This window comes from Cyanistes caeruleus, chromosome 12, assembly GCF_971803275.1.
Source record: "Cyanistes caeruleus chromosome 12, bCyaCae1.hap1.1, whole genome shotgun sequence".
NCBI classification, from domain to species: Eukaryota; Metazoa; Chordata; class Aves; order Passeriformes; family Paridae; genus Cyanistes; species Cyanistes caeruleus.
This window is the reverse complement of record NC_141712.1, coordinates 3,510,838-3,533,092: the sequence shown is the minus strand read 5'-3', so window position 1 is coordinate 3,533,092 and position 22,255 is coordinate 3,510,838. Positions and strand designations below refer to the sequence as shown.

At 39.0% G+C, this 22,255-nt stretch overlaps 1 protein-coding gene and 1 long non-coding RNA gene across 4 annotated transcripts in view; one reads left to right on the top strand and one right to left on the bottom strand.

The window, feature by feature from the left end:
- Window positions 1-17,486, top strand: part of CHST8 (carbohydrate sulfotransferase 8) — a 176,943-nt gene extending 159,457 nt beyond the window's left edge. For 2 of the 3 annotated variants that reach the window (XM_086847799.1, XM_086847800.1), the window contains 2 exons: window positions 14,007-14,044; window positions 16,070-17,486. In XM_086847799.1, the coding sequence (XP_086703925.1) occupies window positions 14,007-14,044; window positions 16,070-17,221 (1,190 nt within the window). In that variant the 3' untranslated portion in view covers window positions 17,222-17,486. The remainder of the gene's footprint in view (window positions 1-14,006; window positions 14,045-16,069) is intronic. The other variant, XM_086847801.1, reaches the window with a different exon arrangement.
- LOC111934699 (uncharacterized) lies at window positions 11,967-19,523 on the bottom strand. Its single transcript, XR_015275454.1, has 2 exons — window positions 19,431-19,523; window positions 11,967-17,892 (listed from the first exon to the last, which is right to left on the bottom strand). It is a non-coding gene; the product is annotated as an uncharacterized LOC111934699 (long non-coding RNA).
- Between the last annotated feature and the right edge of the window lie 2,732 nt (window positions 19,524-22,255).

Genomic DNA, 22,255 nt, shown 5'->3' with positions numbered 1-22,255 from the left:
CCACGGAGTTAAGGAGTGGCTGGGGGGTGCTGGGTTAATGGTTGGACTGGGTGATTGCAAAGGATGTTTCCAGCCAAAACGATTCTTGTAAAGATCAATGGAAAGCTAATGGCCCATGAGCACAAGGGCTACGAGCCTGACATCTTCATGTCCGTGCAGCTTGGTGTGTTCACTGCAGCTCAGTGAGAGAAGGGTGCTGCACGAGCTGACTGAGCCACAGAAAACCTGTCTGCCCCAGCTTTCAGTGCAGAACCCAGCTAGGAACTGCATGAGGGTCTGGAAGAATACTTTTTTAAAAAATATGAAATCTCAAGTCATGTATATTAAACAAAACAGATTCTGATATAGAAAAGAAGAAGAAAAACATTATTATTTCCATGTAGTTTTTTTGCCAGAATTGTGCTTTACCTCTGAATGTGGACACTGAAAATCTACTAAACCATTTTCTGCTTTTTCTTATTAAATTGTATTTAACAAGATTTGAGTTCTTAGTGCTGTAACTTGCTGTCTAAAACACTAAAGAGACTTTTAGTGAATTTAACATAACATTTCCTTGGAATGAAATCAGCAGTATTCTTATAAAAGTGTAGGATAAAATATGTTTGTTATTATGTCTCTCAATTTCAATAAAGGTGCTGTATAGAAGGATGAAGTCCTTATTTAATAGTTTTGAACTAGTAGTAGCATTTTACATGTCATGAATATATGGATGTTTATTTGATTAAAGGAGACATTAAATACAGATAAATATAATTAAATACAGTGGAAACAAACAGTATTCATCACCTGAACTAGCATTTTTATATTACTTTATTTTAGTATTCAATAATTGTCTAATTCAATAAAAAGTGAATCAGGGTTCCTCAGTCCCTGTGTAGATTTAAGGCACAAGAAATCCCTATCTGAATTTCTAATTATTTGTAAGTTTACTCCTTAAACAAAGCCACATACAGTTAAAGGAAGGCAGAAAAAAAACATTCAAAACATTAGAAATCCTAATAGGCACTTCTCTTAAGATGTTTGCATACATTCATTTTGGCTACTGTGATGCCTTGGGGGTGTTGACAGAGAAGAAAGAGAACCCTGAGAACAAGGGAGAATTTGTGCAAAGCAGTAAAACAGACTCATTCCTTTTGGAGGACTCAGATGGTTTGAGCAAAGATACCACAGTTGGTTTTAGATCTCTGTAAACTTAATGTAACAGGCAGGGATTTCTTTGCATTATTTTGCTGACAAAGGTGAAATCATATTTTAAAATAATTAAAACATTTTACAGAGGGTTGGTTATGCAGATTTTGAGATTTTGACCAGAAAGTAGTATTAAAAAAATAAAAACAGTAAAGCTACCTCTATATAACAGTCACATATCCTATCCACATCTGAAACACTCTACAAAACCAAATAAAACTTACAAGCCCTGCACTAAAAGTCATTGAAGTGGTTCACATACACAAATCTAAGTTTCTCAAGGAACATTTCTATTATCTACATCAGTTATTCCACTGTGGCACTATAGGTCATACAGAATGTGAGACCAAACAATTGGAAAATGATATTTGAAGATCTATCCTGTCAAAGGAGCATGCACAGTAAGGGCATTGGGAAAATGTTTGTGTCAGCAGCATGTCCATCAATGTTAACATAGAAACACAAGCAGAACTTGGAAAACATTCCAAGACAAGTAAGGTGACACAAAACAAGACAGGAAAACCTTTTGGGCAGAAGTTAGGTAAAAAAAAAAGTAACTTTTTTCAAAAGTAGCACTTGTGATCAGCAATTTAATTCTCAGCAATTTTTTAAGTTAAGGAGAGCACCCTTAGGATGCTTGCAGGGTACTAACCACTCCTGTTCTTGCTTAATCAGCTTACAGGCACTGCACTCCTCTGAGGGCACAGCCTATTTTATAGCCAAGGAGACACACAGCCAGTGACTAACCCAAGCCCCCAGAACAAGCCAAGCCTGCCAAGCTCATAACTTTATGTTCCATGGGCTCTGAAACCTCCCATGCTGCAAACTCTTGAAAATTAAGCCCACTTAAAATATAATCAGCAAAACACAAAGTGATATTGTCTACATTAATTAAGTGCCATAACTTTAACCTCAGCCAGTAATTAAACATCACAGCCACTCACTCGCTTCCCTGCCCCCCCCTCCCACAGGGCTGGGAGAGAATCCAAAGGGTAGAAGTGAGAAAAATCATGGTTGAGATAAAGCCAGTTTAACAGGCTGTGAGGGGTAACAAAAAAAGTTCATGTATTCCACACCTATCTGTGCCCAAAATCATTACTGTGTCTTCAAAGCCCAATGCCATGGCTGGAAATGGGGTCAGGGGTTGCTGGGGACCTTTAAAAAGTTGGGGGTCTCTTGAGCAGGTCCTCTCTGGCCTCATTGACTTGGACTCAGGCAGATTCATTTGGCTTTTCCTGCCTCTTGGGCTTTTCCTGCCTCTTGGGCTTTTCCTGCCTCTTGTGCTCTCAGCACAGAGCTGAGGAAGCCTGGTGAAGTCTTCCCTTTTGGGTCTCTGTTGGTTTTTTCCAGGGGTGTTTGTTAGCCCTAGAATGCTCCAGGACAGTTGTGGTGATGTGTGTGCCTGAGCCACAGGGCAAAATACAAACACAAAATATCAAATACAGATATTTGCATTTCATTTCTCCTTATTGCTGGGAAGGGATCAGTTGAAACTATAAGGGAAGGCAGCTCATTGCAGAGTGTCTAGCTCTTAAACTGCCTTCACCCAAGACACAGGCAAAGGCAAGGCCATGCACACAAGCAAAGCAGAGCAAAGCAAGGATTTCATTCCCTGCTTCCCATGGGCAGCCCAAAGTTCAGCAGGGCCCCATCAGGTGTTAGAGTTTGCTTGGGCAGGCAAATGCCATCAGTCCATCATCCTCCTCTCCCTCCTGTTCCCACAGCTACACATGCTGAGCACAATGGAATGCCACTCACTATGGAATATCTGGGTCACCTGGGGCCAGCTGTGTCCCCTCCCCAATTCCTGTGCACCCCCTCCTCCATCACAGCAAAGGCCCTGACTCTGTGTAAGCCCTGCCCAGCACTAACAAAAACATCCCTGTATTTCCACACTGATTCCAGCACAAATGCAAAATGCAGCCCCACAGTAGCTACCTCGGAGAAAATTGATTCTATCCCAGCCAAAATGAGCACAGTAACAACCTCTGAAATTGCCTGACCCATACACAGCCATTTACTAACAGTAGATTACTTCAGAATTTTTCTTCCATTAATTCCCTTCAACACAATATCTGCTGACTTGTGATTTGACAAAATGGGTTTTTATTAAAACACACCATTATAAAATACAAAATTAGGCACTACAGAAAAGACCTCTTGAGCATGCAGTGTTGCAAAAATATATTCAGACTTCATACCAGAGGCTCTGTATCTAAACTTTTAGGATATTACAGCTTCTCTGTAAAAATAAAGCCTGCAATGAATCATTCAGTCTTCCAGCAAGCTCCCAAGCTAATCCAGCAGCACTAGGCTGGCAGCTGGCTTCAGCACACCAGCAAGAGACAAGCTTGCTAAGGACCACACTGCCTATCTTTGCCACAGTGTATTTCTTTTATTACAAATGTAGTTTGAAAGCCTGGCCTGAAGTGTCTGACAGCCACCGAGGAAATCACTCACATTGCTTCTTCCAGCACTTGCTGTCCACAGATTGGCAATTTCCACCTTCCTTAATGGGGAAAAAAAAAAGGAAAATTATGTCAAGTAAGAGGCTGGAATCTCATTTGTTTACAAGTAAAACTTGAACCCATAGCTCTGTTTAAGAGGTACGAGATTGAGACCAGATCAAGCTTACTATAATTTTAATTATTTCATTTTATTAACATAACATATTCTCATAAGATTACCAGCCCTGCACCTCATACCAAGCATACAGGTGAAAATGTATATTTCTCAAGTTCCTCTGGGTAAAATTGGCTTGAGAGAATCTCTGAGGAATATGCCCTGAAGAACTTCATTATTGTGCAAGCAAACCAAATGCACAAGAAGTTATGGGAAGGGATTTGAGGCCATGCTGCTATGCATTTTTCTCAAAGTAAGTGGAATCTTTATGTTCTGAATAGCAAAAAGTATAGAAAAGCTATCTGAAATGGCATGTGATGTGCCTCTGCAAGTTTTAGTTCATTTCAGCTCCACAAAGAAAGTTTAGAGCATCTTTGAAAAGAGAATCTGAGATTGCATGAAAAGCATAAACCCAATTCCTGCCAGAAGGCCTTTTTTGCCTTCAGATGAAAAAGAAAATCAAAAAGGGGTAAAAAGCAACAAAGCTGGATTTGCATGATGAAACAGAGACAGACATTTAAATGCATTCTAAAGAATGATGCAAAAAATCTGTATTTCTTTGTCCTTATGTTTTTGACATCTTCACTTTTTGGATAATTAAATCTTTGCCTACAGAGATTTATGACAATTTTGTAAATGCTGTCCCTTTTTATGCAAAGAGAGAAGACTGGAAAAAAGTGAGAGTGTGTGAAGTAGTGGTGCTCTTTTCCATTCCTGTTCCTTATAGTTTTAGTTTTATTTGAGTCAGAGACACAAAGAAATTAAAAATGAGACCAAAACTTTACTCTGTGGATTTTTTAACACATACTTATTTTCTCGTATTATAGTTCTTGCAGAAGTAAAAAAAAGTCACTGACAATTTTATCTAATATTTTTTTCTTCTTAAATAAAATTTAACAGGAAGGAACTTGTTTTTTGCAAGCCCATAGTAGTTTTCAACTGGTTTTAGAGCACAGTGAGAAGAGGCAGCATCAAGTAAAGAGATTAGCAGAGCAGTTTAGCACCACTTGTAAAAATCTATCATGTGTTGCTGCTTGCTCATGAAGGAGCTGATCCAGTACCCACTAAAGTAAATGCCAAATTTTCATGTTTGAAAAGACAGTGTATACAATCATAGATAACTATTTCTTTAGATGAGGCTGCTCTAATACTGCAAGAAAGGGAGTTTTAAAGCCATGCTTCCAATTCTCAGAGTAGCAAGTGTTCAGATAGTGGAGTTCAAAGATTTAAATATTTTATTTTTGAATAATAAGTAATAAAACTTAGGGAACTCAGTCATTTGAGTAAAAACTGTCTTTTTTTCTTTTTTTGCCCAATGGATCAATTCTAAGACCACAAAAAGATCACCAAATGTGATTTTCTAATGTTTACACATAGAGTGCAACCTGTATGCATCCTCAACGAAAACACCAGATAGAAAGTAGCTCGAAAAGAAGTCCATGCAAAAAGAAGTCTGAAGTAAAAGAGTTGCATCTCAGGTGGAACAAACAGCCAGGTCAGTAAAGGCCTGTAGTGGCTCACTTTTCTACAGTCCTGGGGTTTGAGCAGCACCAGAGCTGAGGCAGCCAAACAAGTGATTATGTTGAGTTTTACTGTGTAAACTCACAACCCAGTGCCTCACTGCCAGGAACAGCTCTGCCCCTGAAGGCTGAAACAGAGGGGCAGGTTGTGTCAGAGAGCCTTCAGCCAATGCATAACACAGAGAATGGATCATATAGAACTGAATGCAAGGTACTGAGTGAACCATGCTTACATTGAAATGCTCAGAACAATTGTCATAGAAAAGCTATCAGTGAAATCAGACACATTCACACACACTTTCATCAGCTAAATAAAAGTTTCATTCCTAGCTAACTATATTCAGCAATCAGTTGGCTACTCACTGTTTGTATGCACTGACTTACAAAATCAGATGATTCAATTGTCAGAGTAACAGTATCCCAAATTTGGGCTGACAAGGGTATATGCAAACAACCCATCTCTCAATTCAAATAACCCCTCATTGGGCTGATGCAGCATTCTACTCTAAAATGGTACTAAATGGTACTAAAAAAACAGCTAATATTCATGTGTGAATGAATAATGCAGATGTGCCCATAAATTGGCACATGGGTTCTCACTTCAGGTACCACTGATAGCTCAGACTGACAGAGAGAGGCAACTGCACCAGAGCCCTTTACCTCCTGCATCCCAAGGAAAGAGTGACCAAATGGAGAACATCTGTCTGTTCTCCCTGCCTGAGCAGCTGTGACCACTCTAGAAGAGCAGTGTATCTCAGCCAGGTGTGCAGATGAACAGAGCAGTCACCAACCCCCACAGAAGGCTGTTTTTCTCCCCCCACATTCCTGAGGTGCACTGCCACACCACTGCTGCAGCATCTCCTTTACTTCTCTGCCAGATCCCAAGTCCAGTGTGGTGCAGAGGGGAAGGAAGTGCAGTGACCTGGCAGAAGCAGGGACCTGGAGAGTGAAGAGATGAGCCATGTGGGTAGATGGAAACTATCTCCTGTAGCAGCAGCTCCCTGTGCTCCTTTACTCTGAGGTGTTCAGTCAAGTGGGGGTAGAATGGAGACAAGAGCTGTGCTGGGAAGTGCACAGGGAGAGAGGCACCAAAAGCTTCCCTCCAGTGCCAGTACCAAGCTGCAAATGGATCAGAGTCTGGGATATCCAGCTTCTAGTGGGAAGAGTTGTGAGCTGAAGCTAACAGAGCAAATGTCCTCCAAATCCCACTGCTGTTAAATTGTCTTTCAGTGTTCACGTGATACAAAGCTTGGTTAAGATCAAGCCTTATGTCCTGCTGTAAGCTCCTGAACCTCTCAGGCACACACCACATGAAGTATTAAGTGTCCTCAGTGAGGCATGTCCATTTTAGACTTTCCAGGTGTTCCACTACCAATTTCCATTGAACTTTGCATGGCCAAGGAGAAAAAATGAACTTCAAATTGCCGCTTTACTGATGGAGAAATTGTGAATTTCGAAAGTTTTGGAACATCTTTAAATGGCTTCCCCATACACTTAAAAAGTATCAAGCTTACTAAAACTCAATACTAGCACTTTGACTCCTCCTACCTGGGTTGCACCTCAGGTCAAGTCCTAGGTACCACCCAATGTCACCTGGATCCTGGAACAATCAGCACTTAGTTTTTGAGGAGAACTCTTTCTCCCTCAGTCTTACTGATAAGAAAGTCAACTCAAGACCCCATTCTCATACATACTCTGAGCTTCCCAAGAACTGTTTCTTTCTCACAGGGCATGAATCAAAGTCTGTCCAATTATCACCCTTTCTGCACCAAGTTTTGTAGCTGTTGCAGGTGTTAACCTTTTTTTTTTTTTAAGTTCCATATTGATGTCTTGTACTAAGCAGACTTGTCAATAATCAACTGTGAGAACAGAAGAAAGGGAAACTCTATCAGTTCCAGTTAATTGATTGTAACATAATAATATGCAACATTTGGATACACATCTGTGCTATTTGATCTACAGTCAATCTATCAAAGCAGTGAACTTCAGCACTCAGAGGCATGTCTGTGTAGATCTACTTTTTCAATTTTGCCTGCAGCCTTCTCTCTTTCCATTTGCACTTTCTTTCCCAAAGAAACATCTCTGCAGAGTGACATGAAAGCAGCCCAAAATTCCACCTGTATTACTTTGTCTCCCCTCCAAAAGAAGGACCAGTGAAGCTTTCGTGTCTGACCTGCACACTGTCTTGAAACATTTCTGGGTTCTGGGTGAGCTATTCTAACCAGCTACATGAAGTCAAATTACATGAAGTGCTTGCTTGAAATTCATTGAAATTCCTCTGGTTTCCTGAATAGTTCTACAGGCTACTAAATATAAATGCAGTGCTAGATTTTAAACTTTAGCTTTTACTTTTTAATAAATCTGGAAAAGTGTAATGTCCTTGCCAAAGTCATGCTACTAAGGCAATATGCAAATATGAAATATGAGAATGAAGAATAACTGAAAGATATTAAGTAGAAATTGCAAGTAACTGCTGACAGTGCCTGAAAGCTAATGATGTTAATTAACAGTATTCCCAGGGATAGGTCCAAAGAAGGAATGGGGAATGCAATAACACAGACTTGACTTTTCTGTTTTCTTTATAGAATTCTTATTGAATATAAATTAAGTCAGAAAATAGCAAGTTCTAATTAGTATGGCCAGATAGCAATGAAGACAAAGTAAACAAGTAGTTGTACCTTTCTCATAATAAATTCACAAACAGCTCCTCCTATTCCTTTGATTAAGCCCCCAATATAAATGTGCCATGCCCCTTTATTGGGTATCATGGAAACAGAGCAAGCCTAATTTGCATCATTATTTTGTCAAGATGATGGATTCAGTTTATATTAAAATATAAAATCATTCTGAAAAAAACACAATAATATGTGTTTTTCTCAGAGTTCATATACCTGTTCTATTAGTATGTTACAAGTCAAAGAAGTATCAGGGTTTCCAAATCCCAGTTAACAAAAGAATCTTTTCCTCAGTCAACTTCCAACCTCCACAGCAGAGCAGAGGACAGTTAACAGCCCCATTGCAAACTCTGAATGTGAATTTATAATTTTCTGGACAAAAGTTAACACCACAGATCCAGACAATACTCAGCTACTATGTCAGCTGTTTAGGTAGTGGGACTTAGCAGAATGACAAAGCAACACTTTATTTGGGTTTTGATTCAAAAGGAATTTATTCCATTCAAATGCTACCGTTTCTGTTTCTGCTTCTGTCCTGCTTTCACCTTGATGAATGTCACAGTGAGGGTGGCTGTGACAAACCTTTTGGTCCCCTGACTTCAGGGCAGAGGATGGCAAAAATAAATAGGAGTGGGAGCAATGGCTGGCACCAGGAAAAGAACACTTCAATAAAGAATTAAAGAAAATAGGAACGATGCCCAAAAGCCTACCAACTATAACCTGGGGGAGCTCAGTGAGGGTGACCAAGCAAAGATGAGAACAAAGGAGGTTGCAACAATATATAACCTTAAGGGAAGAACATTTGGCAAGCATGACTATAAAAGGAACAAAACTAACCAACAGGGGACCAGAACTTGGGTTAATTCACATATCAACTTCAAGGGATCTTGGGAGAAGGACTCAGGTTTGCCCTGACTTAACAAATGTCCCCCAGGGTTTAAAATGGAGGCTTGGCTCACCAGGGGTGAAATCTGACTGGCCCTGTGCCCCAGCCAGGCTGATTTCCACAGATGAATAAAAAAAATTTGCAAGGGTGGCCTAAAATAATCTGTCAAGAGGGACACAACACCTTATCTGTGAGGGAGTTCATGAGGGATCAGGAGGGAAGCAGTGACACCATGGCAGCAGCTGTGACTGCTTCAGAACAGCTCTGTGCAGATTTGCTGGTTCCAGCATACGAGATCAGCACCACAAATCAACTGGGAATACAAACTTCTTTGACAGTATGAAAGTCCTCAAGAGGCAAATATTAAAAGTCACTTAATGTGTGTACTGATCTCTGCTCTGGCTCCCCAATTTGTAATTTTTTCTTCTTCAAACTGATGGATGAACTGAATGTTTTTAATTATTTCCAGGCTATGCCCTTCAGAATTGCATTGCTTTCCCTGCATACAGTACTTCTGTCCAGAGACTCCCTTGCTTCATCAAGATGGAAAGTCATTTCAGTTACAAAAAGCCAGAGTAATCGTGTTTTAATCAACTGAAGTGCACACAAGCTGCTCCCATCCTAAGTACCCCTGACACAAATGCAGCAGCACGAGGCTGCACTGCATGCTGCTGTGGGATGGAGGGAGCCCAGATTTGCCTGCTTTAGAAATGACAGCCACAGTTTCACTCAGATCCAATGTCTGCATCTCTGAAACTGACTTGGACAGAAAAGCACAAGAACAATGGAAAGTAATGGTGTGTTATACTAGAACAGGAGAGGGGAAAATGAGGATCTCTTTTTGGGAAGTCTCCTACTTCACTACAACAACTGCTTAAGAATAAGCCATCAGTCAGAGTTCAAAATTCTTCAAATAGATTGCTTTTAAACTATTAGAAATTGTATGCTTGACAATGGTAGGATTATACAAAAAGCTGAGAATTCAGGACAAATGTGTTACCTGAGTTACAAAGGAACTCACACATGAAAGAAAGCTCAAAGAGACTTAAAAACCCCAACCCTCAGCAGCTCGGCAAACTTCTTATATCTTCCAAAACAGGGGGGAAAAATGAACTCTTTACTCAAAGAGCCATGGTTAACTATTTAGGGCTCCAAAGGGCTAATTTAGAGACTGGGAAACAGCCACAGGAGCATTCCATCATTTCCCCAGTGCAGAGGAACCACCAAGCCTGTCTGGCAAGGGCTGGACATGGATCATTTAACCCAGGCACTCCCACTTCCCACACCACACCCTTGCAGCTTCACTGGGGACCCAAAGGGATCAGATGATGTAGATTCACTGCACAGGTTTCCTTCTTTCCTGATGTACAATTTAAGATGTGCTACTGCTTTGTTAAGCCTTCTTTGCTTGGCCTCATTGATTCCATTTGTATTAAAATGAGATACTGTGTGCAGCTCAGATGCAGCTGTTGAAGGCATTTTTCCAAATCAAGCTATAAGTTTATGTTAGAAAAAGGATTTCTAGGACAGAGTTAAAACAGACACACATAAAAGGTCTGGTCTAATTAGGCCTTAATTTTTGTAGAAAATGCTTTTATTTTAGAGGTTTATATGTTTCAAAATTATTCCAGCTGTGTATACTACATCTATTTACATATAGATGTAAAACCAAATAATTTACTGTGGTAGAAATCTTTAACTAAATTCCTTTACTGAGTAATTTAATTCAAATATACAAACAAATGGTCATCAGAGTAAGTTAGGATCAGATATGTGCAGGTCTTTTATACTGTATGAGCTAAGTTTAAATTTTAAAAATAAAAAAATCAACAAAAAAACCTCACTATATTCATTTTCTGACCTCTATTTTTGTGAAAATTCTCTTCCAGCTAAATTTTTTTCATGCTTATCAGGATTCCAAGTACTATTCTATTAACCATTCTGCAATTAAGTACACATTGTTGTCTCTGAGAAAAGAGACTGGGGTATATGTGGATAGGACACTTGACACAGATGTTCCTGAAATGCCATAACAGAGCAAATTTCACAAATCTGTTTGGATGAAGCAAACAAGAGCACTCTGTGCACAGAAGCCCTTTAAGGGATGAGTTGCAGATGAAGACTTGAAGTTATCATTTTTATTAAAAAATACTTCAGCTGTAGTTGAGTATCAAAACAGAGCAAAACACCAGAGGCAAACCAAAATTAGGTCTTGAAGCAGAGACAGAGGAGAAGGCAGAATGGTAAAACTATACAGTATTACATAAGGAAGATGAAGGCCATTTTATTGAGTTACTAGTAGCATTTGGAAAAGAAAATAAAGGAAGAATAGCTCATAGTGGGTTTCACTGTGTGGTAGGACTGGATAAAACACAGGCCAGGCTGAAGCCTGGAAAATCATGGTCTCACAAGTGGAAAAGAACACCATGAAAACCAACATAAACAATCTGTAATTGAGAGAATGAGTCTGTCTCTGCTATTCCCTCTGTGTTTGGGCACCAGTGAGATGTTGGTCATCATCACGTCTGGCACCTTGGAGTTATTGATCCCTGCCTTCAACTGCGTGTACCAGACACCAGTGGTTTATTTATGACCAAAAATATTGTCCTTTTGGCAATAACACATCAAAGATCTGGTAAAAAATAGGGATAGTAAAGGTGTAGCATAACAATAAATTTAGATTTTGATTAGTATATTAGATCTGTGCAATATAACTTCTGACATCACTGCACTTAAGAGGTTTTTATCATGTAGATTTAAATCTTAAGTGACAGACTGTGTCATGAGAGACAGAAGCCAAATTTAGATGTCAGAAATTCAGAAAACATCAAAAAGATTGGCAAAAGCTTCACCAAACATTTATATTAAGCAGGAATTATTGTTCTGATTACCTCTTAAAGCCAGTAAACAAAAAACCATCTTTTAAAATGGTTACTCCTCTCCTCCTAGCATTTATTTTTCATTTTTCAAAGCAAAGCATATCAGCACAAAATATTAATCTCTCAAATAAATGATCTTTATGAAACACTACTACAAATACATAATCATAATTAACCACGAAAGAGTTAGGTCTCATACCTGCTCTTTGCACTTTTGTGGGATTTTATTAATAATTATTAATTGTGGCACCAAGTTTAAGAGGTAATTACACAAAGTATGTGTGTTTGCTACAAGGTACCAAAGATTGCTTTAAGTCAGAACAAATGACCATAACTGAAGAAAACCAGTCCTAAGTTACATTATAATTTGGAGACAACAAATGCTCCAGAATTTATAACTGATTCCATCTGAAGTACTTCCTCAGTTTTTTGATAAGTGACCAAAAGTCTTTCCTCACCTATTTAAGTTTTCAACTGTAAAAAGATCAAAATATTTTTGGAAAGGGAACACATCTTCCCCATCTCATGAGTTCAGTAACTATTCCAAGTACCTGTATTAATGATGCCTTAGAGCAAAGGCCAAGCAGCTCAAATAGCTTAAAATTACTCCCTTAGGGTTAGCAAAAAAGAAAAAGCAGTTACATCTATTGACAAATACAACATTTTTGTGATATTAACATATCACCCATGCTTTGGTATCAGTTGTTTCAGAGTTCTGGTGCTCAGGTTTTGCTGGGATTTTTGGACAGCAGGTTCCTGCCCTGCCTTGATCTGTAACACGTTACACAGCAGTAGAATAAATGTGGTTCTTTAACTGATCACATCAGGAACTGGACACCAGCTCAGGAACATCTCCTAAAGCCTAAAGGTGCAGAAGAATCAGCCTCAGGTCTCCAGAAACCACACAGAAATGCTACAGACAAGCTCTATTTCTCTTTAGTAGATACCTCCTGACTAATTTGTAGCAAAACATTTTTGAGAAGCATTTAGGAGAAGGCTTAAGACTCCTTCTGTAAGGTGTCTAGAACTCATTTCTGATGAAGTAGAAATAATATGCTTTTTACTCTTAATAGGCACAGAATCACAATATTCCACACAACCTTGAGTTCATTGCTAGCAATCTGCAGAAGTAGAGTTAAAGCTCAAACATAAGCCAAAAGAGGAGCTCTTGGAGCATAGAAATAACCAGAGCAATTTTATTTAGACTCTGCTGTGAATATTTATCAGTTTGCAGATCTGATTTCAAAAATAAAGCATGACTCATCATCTAAGCTGGACTTGCTGCCTTAACTGCAGTAAGTCACAATGTGAACTATCATGCAAGGTGTTTCTGAGAGCTTTCTTGGTACTGTGAAAATCAACCTGATGGGACTGAGCTTTCACTTAATGCTGTGCAAGACCTTTAGCTGTAATTGTTCTTGTCCAAAAGGCTGTGGATTCATCATGCAGACTTATTAAACTGAGTTATTCAAGCAACATTGACGGTGATAACAACAGTTCTAGCAGTAGAAAAGCCCCAAACAAATGTCATAATTCAGTAGTGTTTCCATTATCCATTCCTGCACTATTAAGTTATACCTAACAAAGGTTATGGACATGAAAGAACCCCTATACATCAGCCAAAGCTGCCATCTAGGATTTTCACACCTTTCTTATTCTATTTTCAGGTAAATATCACTGTAGAAGTCAGAAGATTAGAGAAAATAGGATTCTGTATTATTTGCCTCTCCAAAAGTGTGTGACTATGACCTCAGTTACCACTGTGTGTTGCCTTTACAGCAGAGAACACCCTGCAAGCTGCTACTGTGATTAAGCACAGTCCTATCTAAAGTAAAAAGGGTAGAGGTCATATAGTTTTGGGTAAATACACAAAGGACAGCTTTTTGCTTTTTTTTAGATCTCTAACCTGGAATCACAACCTTCAGATGATTCTTGGTCTGCTACTGGCCTTTTAACTGAGGTTAAGCAATCACTTTTGTTCCACTTGTGTTCATCGCAGTTTCCCCATCTGTAAAAGGGTGAAAGTCATAGAGTCTTTCACTCCATTTCACAATTTTTATGACATCTATACATAAAGAGGTCTTTCAAGGATTATTGTCACTATGAAATATACATTAATTATGATTCACCATTGTTCTATTAGTCATTGCATTAACACTTGGTCTATCAGTCTAGAAGAAAAGAAAATAATGTTTTGTATTTCTAAATAATTACTTTACTTTCTTTCTTTGTTTAGGGATAAAATATAACATGGGATTCCAGCAACCAAAAAAAGTAAGTTTTCAGAAGTACATAAAGAATATTGTACCCATATTCTGAGTATGGAGTACACATAGAGATGACTCAGATAAGGCCACTACACCGGAGATGAAGCACTGAAAAGGAAAAATGCATCAAAAGCTTAGCCATGAAAATGCAAATTTTCCTTTTAAAATAGGAATTTGATAAGCTATGCAACTTCAGTTTTATGAGTTTTTTCCTAGACTGGATATTGCTAAAAGATACTGTAAACTTTGCATATATTAATACTCTGTATGAAATCGCACTGATCAAATGAATTATTTGAGAGGTACTTAAAAACCGGCTAAAGAAAAATCCTGGTGAAATTCCTCCATCTAGCGGCTGTTTTTAGCCCGCAGTTAAAGGACAGGAGAGAAGCGTGGGAAGGAGCAGCTCCAGCTGTTCCCAGATGCCATCACCTGCTCACATCGCTGAGAGGGATTGACAGCTCCTCTGCAGCCCCAGCCAGACCTTCTGCATCAAGGGTTACACTCAAGTTTCCCAACAGCTCCAGGGTCATCAGCAGCGTCATTAAAGGTCCAGAATTCTAGGAAGCCTGAATTTGATAACCTTTAAATATCAGCCATGTCATGAGTAAATAGGATTGAATTACAACCAGGCTTGTGAAGGGTAATATTTAGAAATACATCTGGTATTTACAAACACGCTTCTGACTACAGAAACAACCTCTGAAGATAAGAGTACAACAATCACTCCTAACAACAGAATGGTGTTTTGCATAACAAATTATCAGTTGGTTTCCCAGTCCACACACCACCTTCACTACTAGAGTATCCAATCTAAATTCAGCAAGTGTCCTAAAACTTGTGTTTAATTGTGATCTGTTGTCATCAAATTTTGTATAGTAATTATCAGTATAAGCAAGTCACCTACAAAGTACAGTTTGATTTTTTTGTTTGTCACCAATGTTTTTTGTAGTGAATTCTGAATCACTCTTCTGAGACTTTTTTTATTCTCTGACCCTTTAACAAGAATGTGACAAGATATAACCTCCACGACAGAACAAGTTTGTCACCTATTGCATTGTTTTTTTCAGAAAACAAAGACGTGTAAAATTTATAAGATTTAATCTGTTACCTTCTAATCCCCAATTGTACACCTTAAAATTCACACAGTGTATTATTTTTAAGCCAGTTTTAAATACTACTGGGGAAACACTGAAAATCAAAAATTTAAATATAAAATTTTAAACAGGGAGATGTCCCAATGGAAAAGGACAAGTCCCAGAAAGCTTTGCCCATAGACCTGCTTTACTTAGTTTTTGCTGACCTAATCCCAGCCACAGCTTCATTCCCACCTTTTGCTGCTTCTCATCTCAATTGCTCTGCTCCCTGCCTCAAGCCTCCCTTTGGGGTTCCCTTCATGCTGCTCTCACCAAATCCACTTCTCATGTGCCAAACCTCGGTGTTTTCACTGCCATCCTTCCTGTTTCCCCCTGCCCACACTTCTCACTCCACCCTACAAACTCTACAAACCCCTCTCCCTTCCCTGCTGGGCTTCACTCTGTGCCAAACTGTCCTCACTGCAAAGATAAATTACTGACTTGGGGTGGTGGTGGTGGGAAACACACAACACAAACAAACAAACAAACACACAAACAAACCCTTCTGTTTGTGTGACAACAGGGGCAGTCTGGAATAATTAAACAAGTCCTCAAAATACTCAGATATCTTTTTGTAGAAATTTCAACAAAATCTAAGACAAAAGTATCTGTCAAGGTTGGGTACACCACCTAAAATACAGTAATACAGTTAAATCCAAATAGGAACTAGAATTTACTGGAAATTTAGATCAGGTTCATCTCTGCCTTTGAGTTTCACACAAGCACAGAACGAGGTTGCAAGAGGAGAGCCCGTACCACAGTGCAGTGCTGAGGCCTTGTGACAACACGGTTTGTTGGACAGTTCTAAAAGTTACAAAAGATCCACAGGAAGTGGTGCAAACTGTAAATAGTGACAATATCTCATTTCCTAATATCTTTAATCTGTTTTTCCTCAGCAGGACTGTGTCTCCAGCAATAACCAGGACAGAAGATTAAGAAATAATACAGCAGACAGAGCAGCCACAGTTAAGCAGAGCAATTCATTAGAGCCATCTGAAAGTGTGCCCACCAAGCTTCAAAGCATCGACAGAAGGCAGAGCACCGTCATGTTTGCTATGAAAGATCAACAGAAAGGTGAAGAAATTAATTCCATCAAGCTCCATAAACGCAGGAGGAGGTTTATAATTAAAAAGAGCCCAATTCTGATCTCCATGAACAGCTCCATTCTCAACCTGCCCACACTTAAATACGAGGATAGAAACAACAGCAAGTGGAAAAGTCTCTATCAGATCCAGGGAGAAAGGAAGCGGATTATGAGGGAAACTTGTTCAAAATACAAGAGTAATAACAGAAGAATAATCACTCCTTATCATGTGTCTAGAATATTTGTAGAAGACAAGTACAGAGTTTTATACTGTGAAGTACCAAAAGCCGGCTGCTCTAACTGGAAGCGGGTGCTGATGGTGCTGAACGGGCTGGCCTCCTCCACCAAGGACATCCAGCACAACACCGTGCACTACGGGAACTACCTGAAACGGCTGGATGGGTTTGACCACAAGGGAATTTATCACAGGCTCAACACTTACACAAAGATGCTGTTCATTCGTGAGCCTTTTGAAAAGCTGGTATCTGCGTTCCGGGACAAGTTTGAACATCCAAACAACTACTACCACCCGGTGTTTGGGAAAGCCATCATCTCCAGATACCGGGTCAATGCCACCAAAGAAGCATTAAGGACAGGCTCTGGAGTCAAGTTTAAAGAGTTCATTCAATATCTCCTGGATGTGCACAGGCCAGTGGGTATGGATATACACTGGGATCACGTCAATAGGCTTTGCAGCCCGTGTTTAATAGACTATGACTTCGTTGGGAAATTTGAAAGTATGGAAGAAGATGCAAACTTTTTCTTGCACTTAATAGGAGCTCCACAAAATTTAACTTTCCCCAAGTTTAAAGATCGTCACTCCAATGAAGAAAGAACTACCACTAAAATTACACAACAGTATTTTGCACAGCTTTCTCCTTCTCAACGACAACAAAGCTATGACTTTTACTATATGGATTACTTGATGTTCAACTACTCAAAACCTTTTGAAGATTTATATTAATTCGAGAGCCTGGATATTTCCACGTTCATATCAGTTGAATTGTGTGACAAATCCAGGTGGCATCTGTTTATATATACTTACCTGTTAGCAAACAATTGGTTGAAGAGCAGGGAAAAACCCAAACCAGAATATAAACAGATGTTTACACCTTCACCTTAATTGCCTCCTTTTTCAAATCATACTTTTTTCTATAATTTCTCCATATTAAATGTATGTATATATATGTATAATATGTCAGGGCCCCCAAATAAAGCACAGAATTTTCCAGGCTGGTGTGGCCTGTGTTTGCCTGTGGGGACAGTGTGAGGGAAACACAGCTGGCAAAAAAGCACAGCCAGTATTTCAAGTTCTTTACTGATCAGAAAATAAGTCTGAAATTGATAGAATAGCAAGAAAAAATACACTGAATAATATCTAAGTTTGTTGAAAATTGCAAGGCATGATGCCATACACAGGCCCTATGTGTTTGAAGGTGGATATTGATCACTGTTTCCTGATATTCTTAAATTAGTTAGGGAGAAAAAGTCTAATCACACTTACACTGTTCATAAACACACTGGTGAAAACAACTAATACTTAATGACCATGTGAGAGCAGTATTAAACCAGATGTTGCAATTTGCAGCGAGGATGTGTTCTCTCCCTTCAATATTTCCCTTATGGCACGTTCATCTGTGAAAAGATAAAATGCAGGCGAACATTTGCATCTTTATAAGTGTTATTAAAATTCTTTTAATCCTTTGCATTAACATAAATCTCTGGTTTAATCTTCATAGTCACCAGGAATATCAAATATTTCCATCATAATAACAAGCAAGACTAAATGCCACTTCCTGCCCAACAGAGTAGTTCTTTTCATTGCTGCAAACAATTTGCACTTGCTTATTTTAGTAACAATTATATCTGACTTAACATGCCAAAAATATTCCAGGTGTTTTAGTTCAATTTCTGTGCTTGAGAGGACTTTCTCATCTCAACCAGAGAATAAAATACTTGACATTCCACTAGTTACTGTCTCTAATCACAGAATATTAATTTGAAAGTGACCCACAGGAATTCTTAAGCCACTCTCAAGTGAATGGCCCATTCAGGAATCAACCCCCCAGCCCCTGGGGGTCAGCATATCAGCACCATGCTCTGACCAACTGAGCCAGTCTCAGCTCTGTAAATTTCCACTCAAATTCTGTATACAGAACCCTTCTTTACATGTCATTTATCCATTTGATATGATATTTAAACTGGCCGTACTGGAACAAGGATCAAACTCCATCACAATGCCAAATCTGAACTCCCCAGTAAATTCTAGAGTTTGTATTTTGCAGCCAAGAATTCCACCACGACTGGCACTGTACAAATGTAAATACCTAAGAAACAACGCTGGTTTCAATCTATTTCCAGGTTCAGATCCTCATATGGATATTTTTATGCATCACAAGAACTGGCATTAGAGTTTCCCCAGAAACATCCAGTATTTTTTTTGGGATTCAAAAATTTTAATAGGGAAAAAAATTGTTTTAAAATACCTTGTAGTGAAAGCTTCACTGAAAAATACTTTACATATCAAATCTGACATCACATTTTCCATTTTTGTTCAGAGAAAAATCTGTTGCATTAGAAAAGTAATGTGGAACTTACACTGTTCCATGAAACCAATTACCCTTCCCTGTCTGCCCAAGCTCCTCCTCACTGCCTTGCTGCTGCTCCCCACCCATTCCACATTTCCAGAGACTTGCTGGTCTGCTCACATGACTGCAGAGCAGCTTTTGTATTGAGAGCAATGTCTCTGCTAGTCCAGCTCAGATCAGCTGGGGTCTGTTAGCTCAGGCACAGCCAACAGCCTCACTCAACGGGTCACAGACAGGAGCAGCCAGGGCAAAACAAGGCACAGGGATCACTTCCTAGTGCAGATGGAGCAGATCCTGACAGTGGTAGGAATTCCTGGAGGGTGGATTCATAGCCAAGATCACCACTAGGAATTTAAGTTAAGCCATCTTTAGCATTAAATGATATTAAATGCTCTGAGAAGTGATGGTGTTCTGATTGATGCACCTGAAGCTCTATAGCTGCAGTCACCAACACAAGGAAAGGATATATTGGATATTGTAGCCCTCTTGGCCTTTTTCAGGGTCTGATCCTGTACCAGAGCTCAGAGTGCTGAGCTCATTCCAGGCAGCAGGTGAACTTCCACTGGGAGAATAATCTCAACTCACCTTATTGCAGCACCACTACAGCAGAGGGAACATGCAGTCATGGGTCAGCTGTGGTCTGTGAGGCAACCAGAATAAAGCTGGGCATTGTTTGTACTCACACCTCTGCTAGTTTTAGAGGGCTTTAAGGATAAGACTGAGGGACTTAATCCTTCAGCTGGATTCACATCGAAGACCTGGCTTTGCTTCCTCCTCCTGCCTCCTCCCAGTTCCTTTTCAGTTTAATCTACACATCAACATAAATTCATACATTTACAGTCACATTTGCATCTGAAAGGCTTGGTACATTCCCAGATCAGCAAGTGCTCACTGTATGACTGAAAAACACCAGCAATACCAGTGCAAAACTGCACTTCTGATTGTATCAAACCTGTGCTTTACCTACCACTACCCCCTCTGTATCTATTTTAATTCATTTACAGCAAAAGGTAACAACAGTGAAGTTGCATTTTTAATGACAAATTAAGGTGAAGACTTTACAGGATTTGTCTGGGATAAGAAGCACTCTTTAAACAAAAACTGATCAATTATTTGCATGTTTATAACAAGCTGTATATGGCACAGTAGTATCTGGTTTATAGTTCCTCAAGGAAGACAGAAGCATCCTTCTAATACAGGTACTTAATACTGGCCAGTTGCATTAATTTGGCTTTGTTACCTTCAGCTCCTATTCTCTGCTGAGTAGTAGAAACAAGGTAAGAAGTGGTTTTAAAAGAATATTTGTAAAGATGCATTTTAAAGCCAGAAGAAATGCAGTATCTTGAACAAAAAAATCCAAGGCAGCAGACAAGTAAACTAATATTTTCATGTCAAGAAAAATTTCTAAGTAAAAGCAATAGTTTTGACTAGATTGTGGTAAATTTTCAGACTGCTTATTTCCCTTTGGATTTTTTTTTTTTTCCCACATATAAAATCTCAACATTTTCATTTCAAGGCAATTGAATTTTTTCAGAGGTGTTTATTCTGAATTCATTCCCATATTTTATCCTTCTCTTCATAGAGAAATATTTCATTTCTTATGGAAAGTGGAAATCAAAGACTGCACACAAAAATCCTGTTTTCAAACAAACAGTCCAGCTTAAAGGTAAATATTAGACAAAATAATTTTGTCAGTCCATTTTTTTTTTAATTCTTCTTGAGATATCTTAGGTAAGAGGTGAATTTTTTTACTACTGGATTACTGACTACTAATTACTGAGTGTACTCCTAGCTCTCACTTTAAGTTTTTCAATGTTTCTACTCCTGATCCTTTTCTGCCCTTCCCCTCTACTCACAACTCCTCCTGTCCTAGAACTCTGGCCACCCTTGAGTGAGCAGCTACAAATAGCTCAGGTCCTGAGAGCAGCCCAAGTGTCCCACACATCTTAAACAAACCTGCTTCCAGCCTCACTCACCTGTGCTTAGCTTCCTTCCAGCACTGGGGACACTGCACTTGGTTCCATCTGGGGCAGCTCTCCATTAGACCTGATATACTGAAAACTCCTAAAATCACACCCTGGCATTTCATGGTCGGCATATTGGGGGTCAAACGCTCACAGTATTTTATTTACTTTATTTATTTATTATCACACTTACCATTCAGAGGTAAGGACCCCCCTACAGCAGACACAGCAGGTGAGATGTGAGGGCACACAGACAACAGAACAGAATCCCCCACCATACTCCTCAAAGTGGTCTAAAGCCTATAGCAGAAAAAGGGATTAACACAGACACAAAAGCAAACTGTGTAAACTAAGTGTGCATTCTATTATTTGCTTTTGGAGAGTCTGAAACTGAAGACAGCAATAATATTTCAATTAGGGGATAATTTAAGAATTTGATATTGGGGTGCTCTGTAAGTGAATTTCATTGAGATCTAAGCAAAATCATGTTCTTGAGATGTTTGTGCACCCAAAAAAGTCATCCTTGCAATCTGCACAAATTGAGTGATGGTGATTTGCTGGGGTTTTTGTAATTTAAGTCCCCCCACTACCATATTTACTTACCATGGCTGACCTCATACCAGAAGTGTCAGTTTATGGGGGCTTATGCCTCCAAAAATAAAGGAATCAAAATATTAAAATAAGTTTTCTTAACTCCTTACATCCATAACTTTTTCAGAATTTCCATGATGGGGTTCTAATGCTTTCTTCCATAACAATCACCAATGTTTGAGCACATCAGACTGAACAACATCAAAAGAGAAAATTAATTGAGGATAGGAGTTTGTTTTTTATTTGCCAAAATTTGGACTCAATTATCTCAGAGGTCTTTTCCAACTTAATTGATTCTGCAATTTGGCTTACTGGTTTACAGCTCATCTTATATAATGATTGAAGTAAAGAGTTTTTAAAGTTTTTAAATTGTAGGTACTAAATTCTGGTGATTGAGTTCCTCCCCTGCCTCATTTGAACGACTTACTGAGAAAACCCACTCTTTGGATGATCAAAGAGTATCTTTTTTGAGAGAGAGGGATACACAGAGTAAGGGAGAGATGCACACATGGACTGCATGCACTGTACATGAACTTAATCCCATTTCTTTGCACTACTTTTCCTCTTTAGGCAGCACCATGACTGACAGCAAGAGCACACCTATGACAAATCCATGTACAATTATCTGCTTATATACACCCAGATAAAGTACAAAGGAAAAAACCTTGTGTAAATAGCATTATATATTTTAAGGCACCTATAAACTTGTAAATGCATGGAGGGAGACATAGTGCTAAAAAAATGAATTAGAAAATCAGTTTAATGTATATAAAACATCTGCATTGTTTTTGACATGGTTGTTTTTAGTGTCTTTGTACAAGAGTACAAATTATTTTGTCAGGCCAACTCAACTGG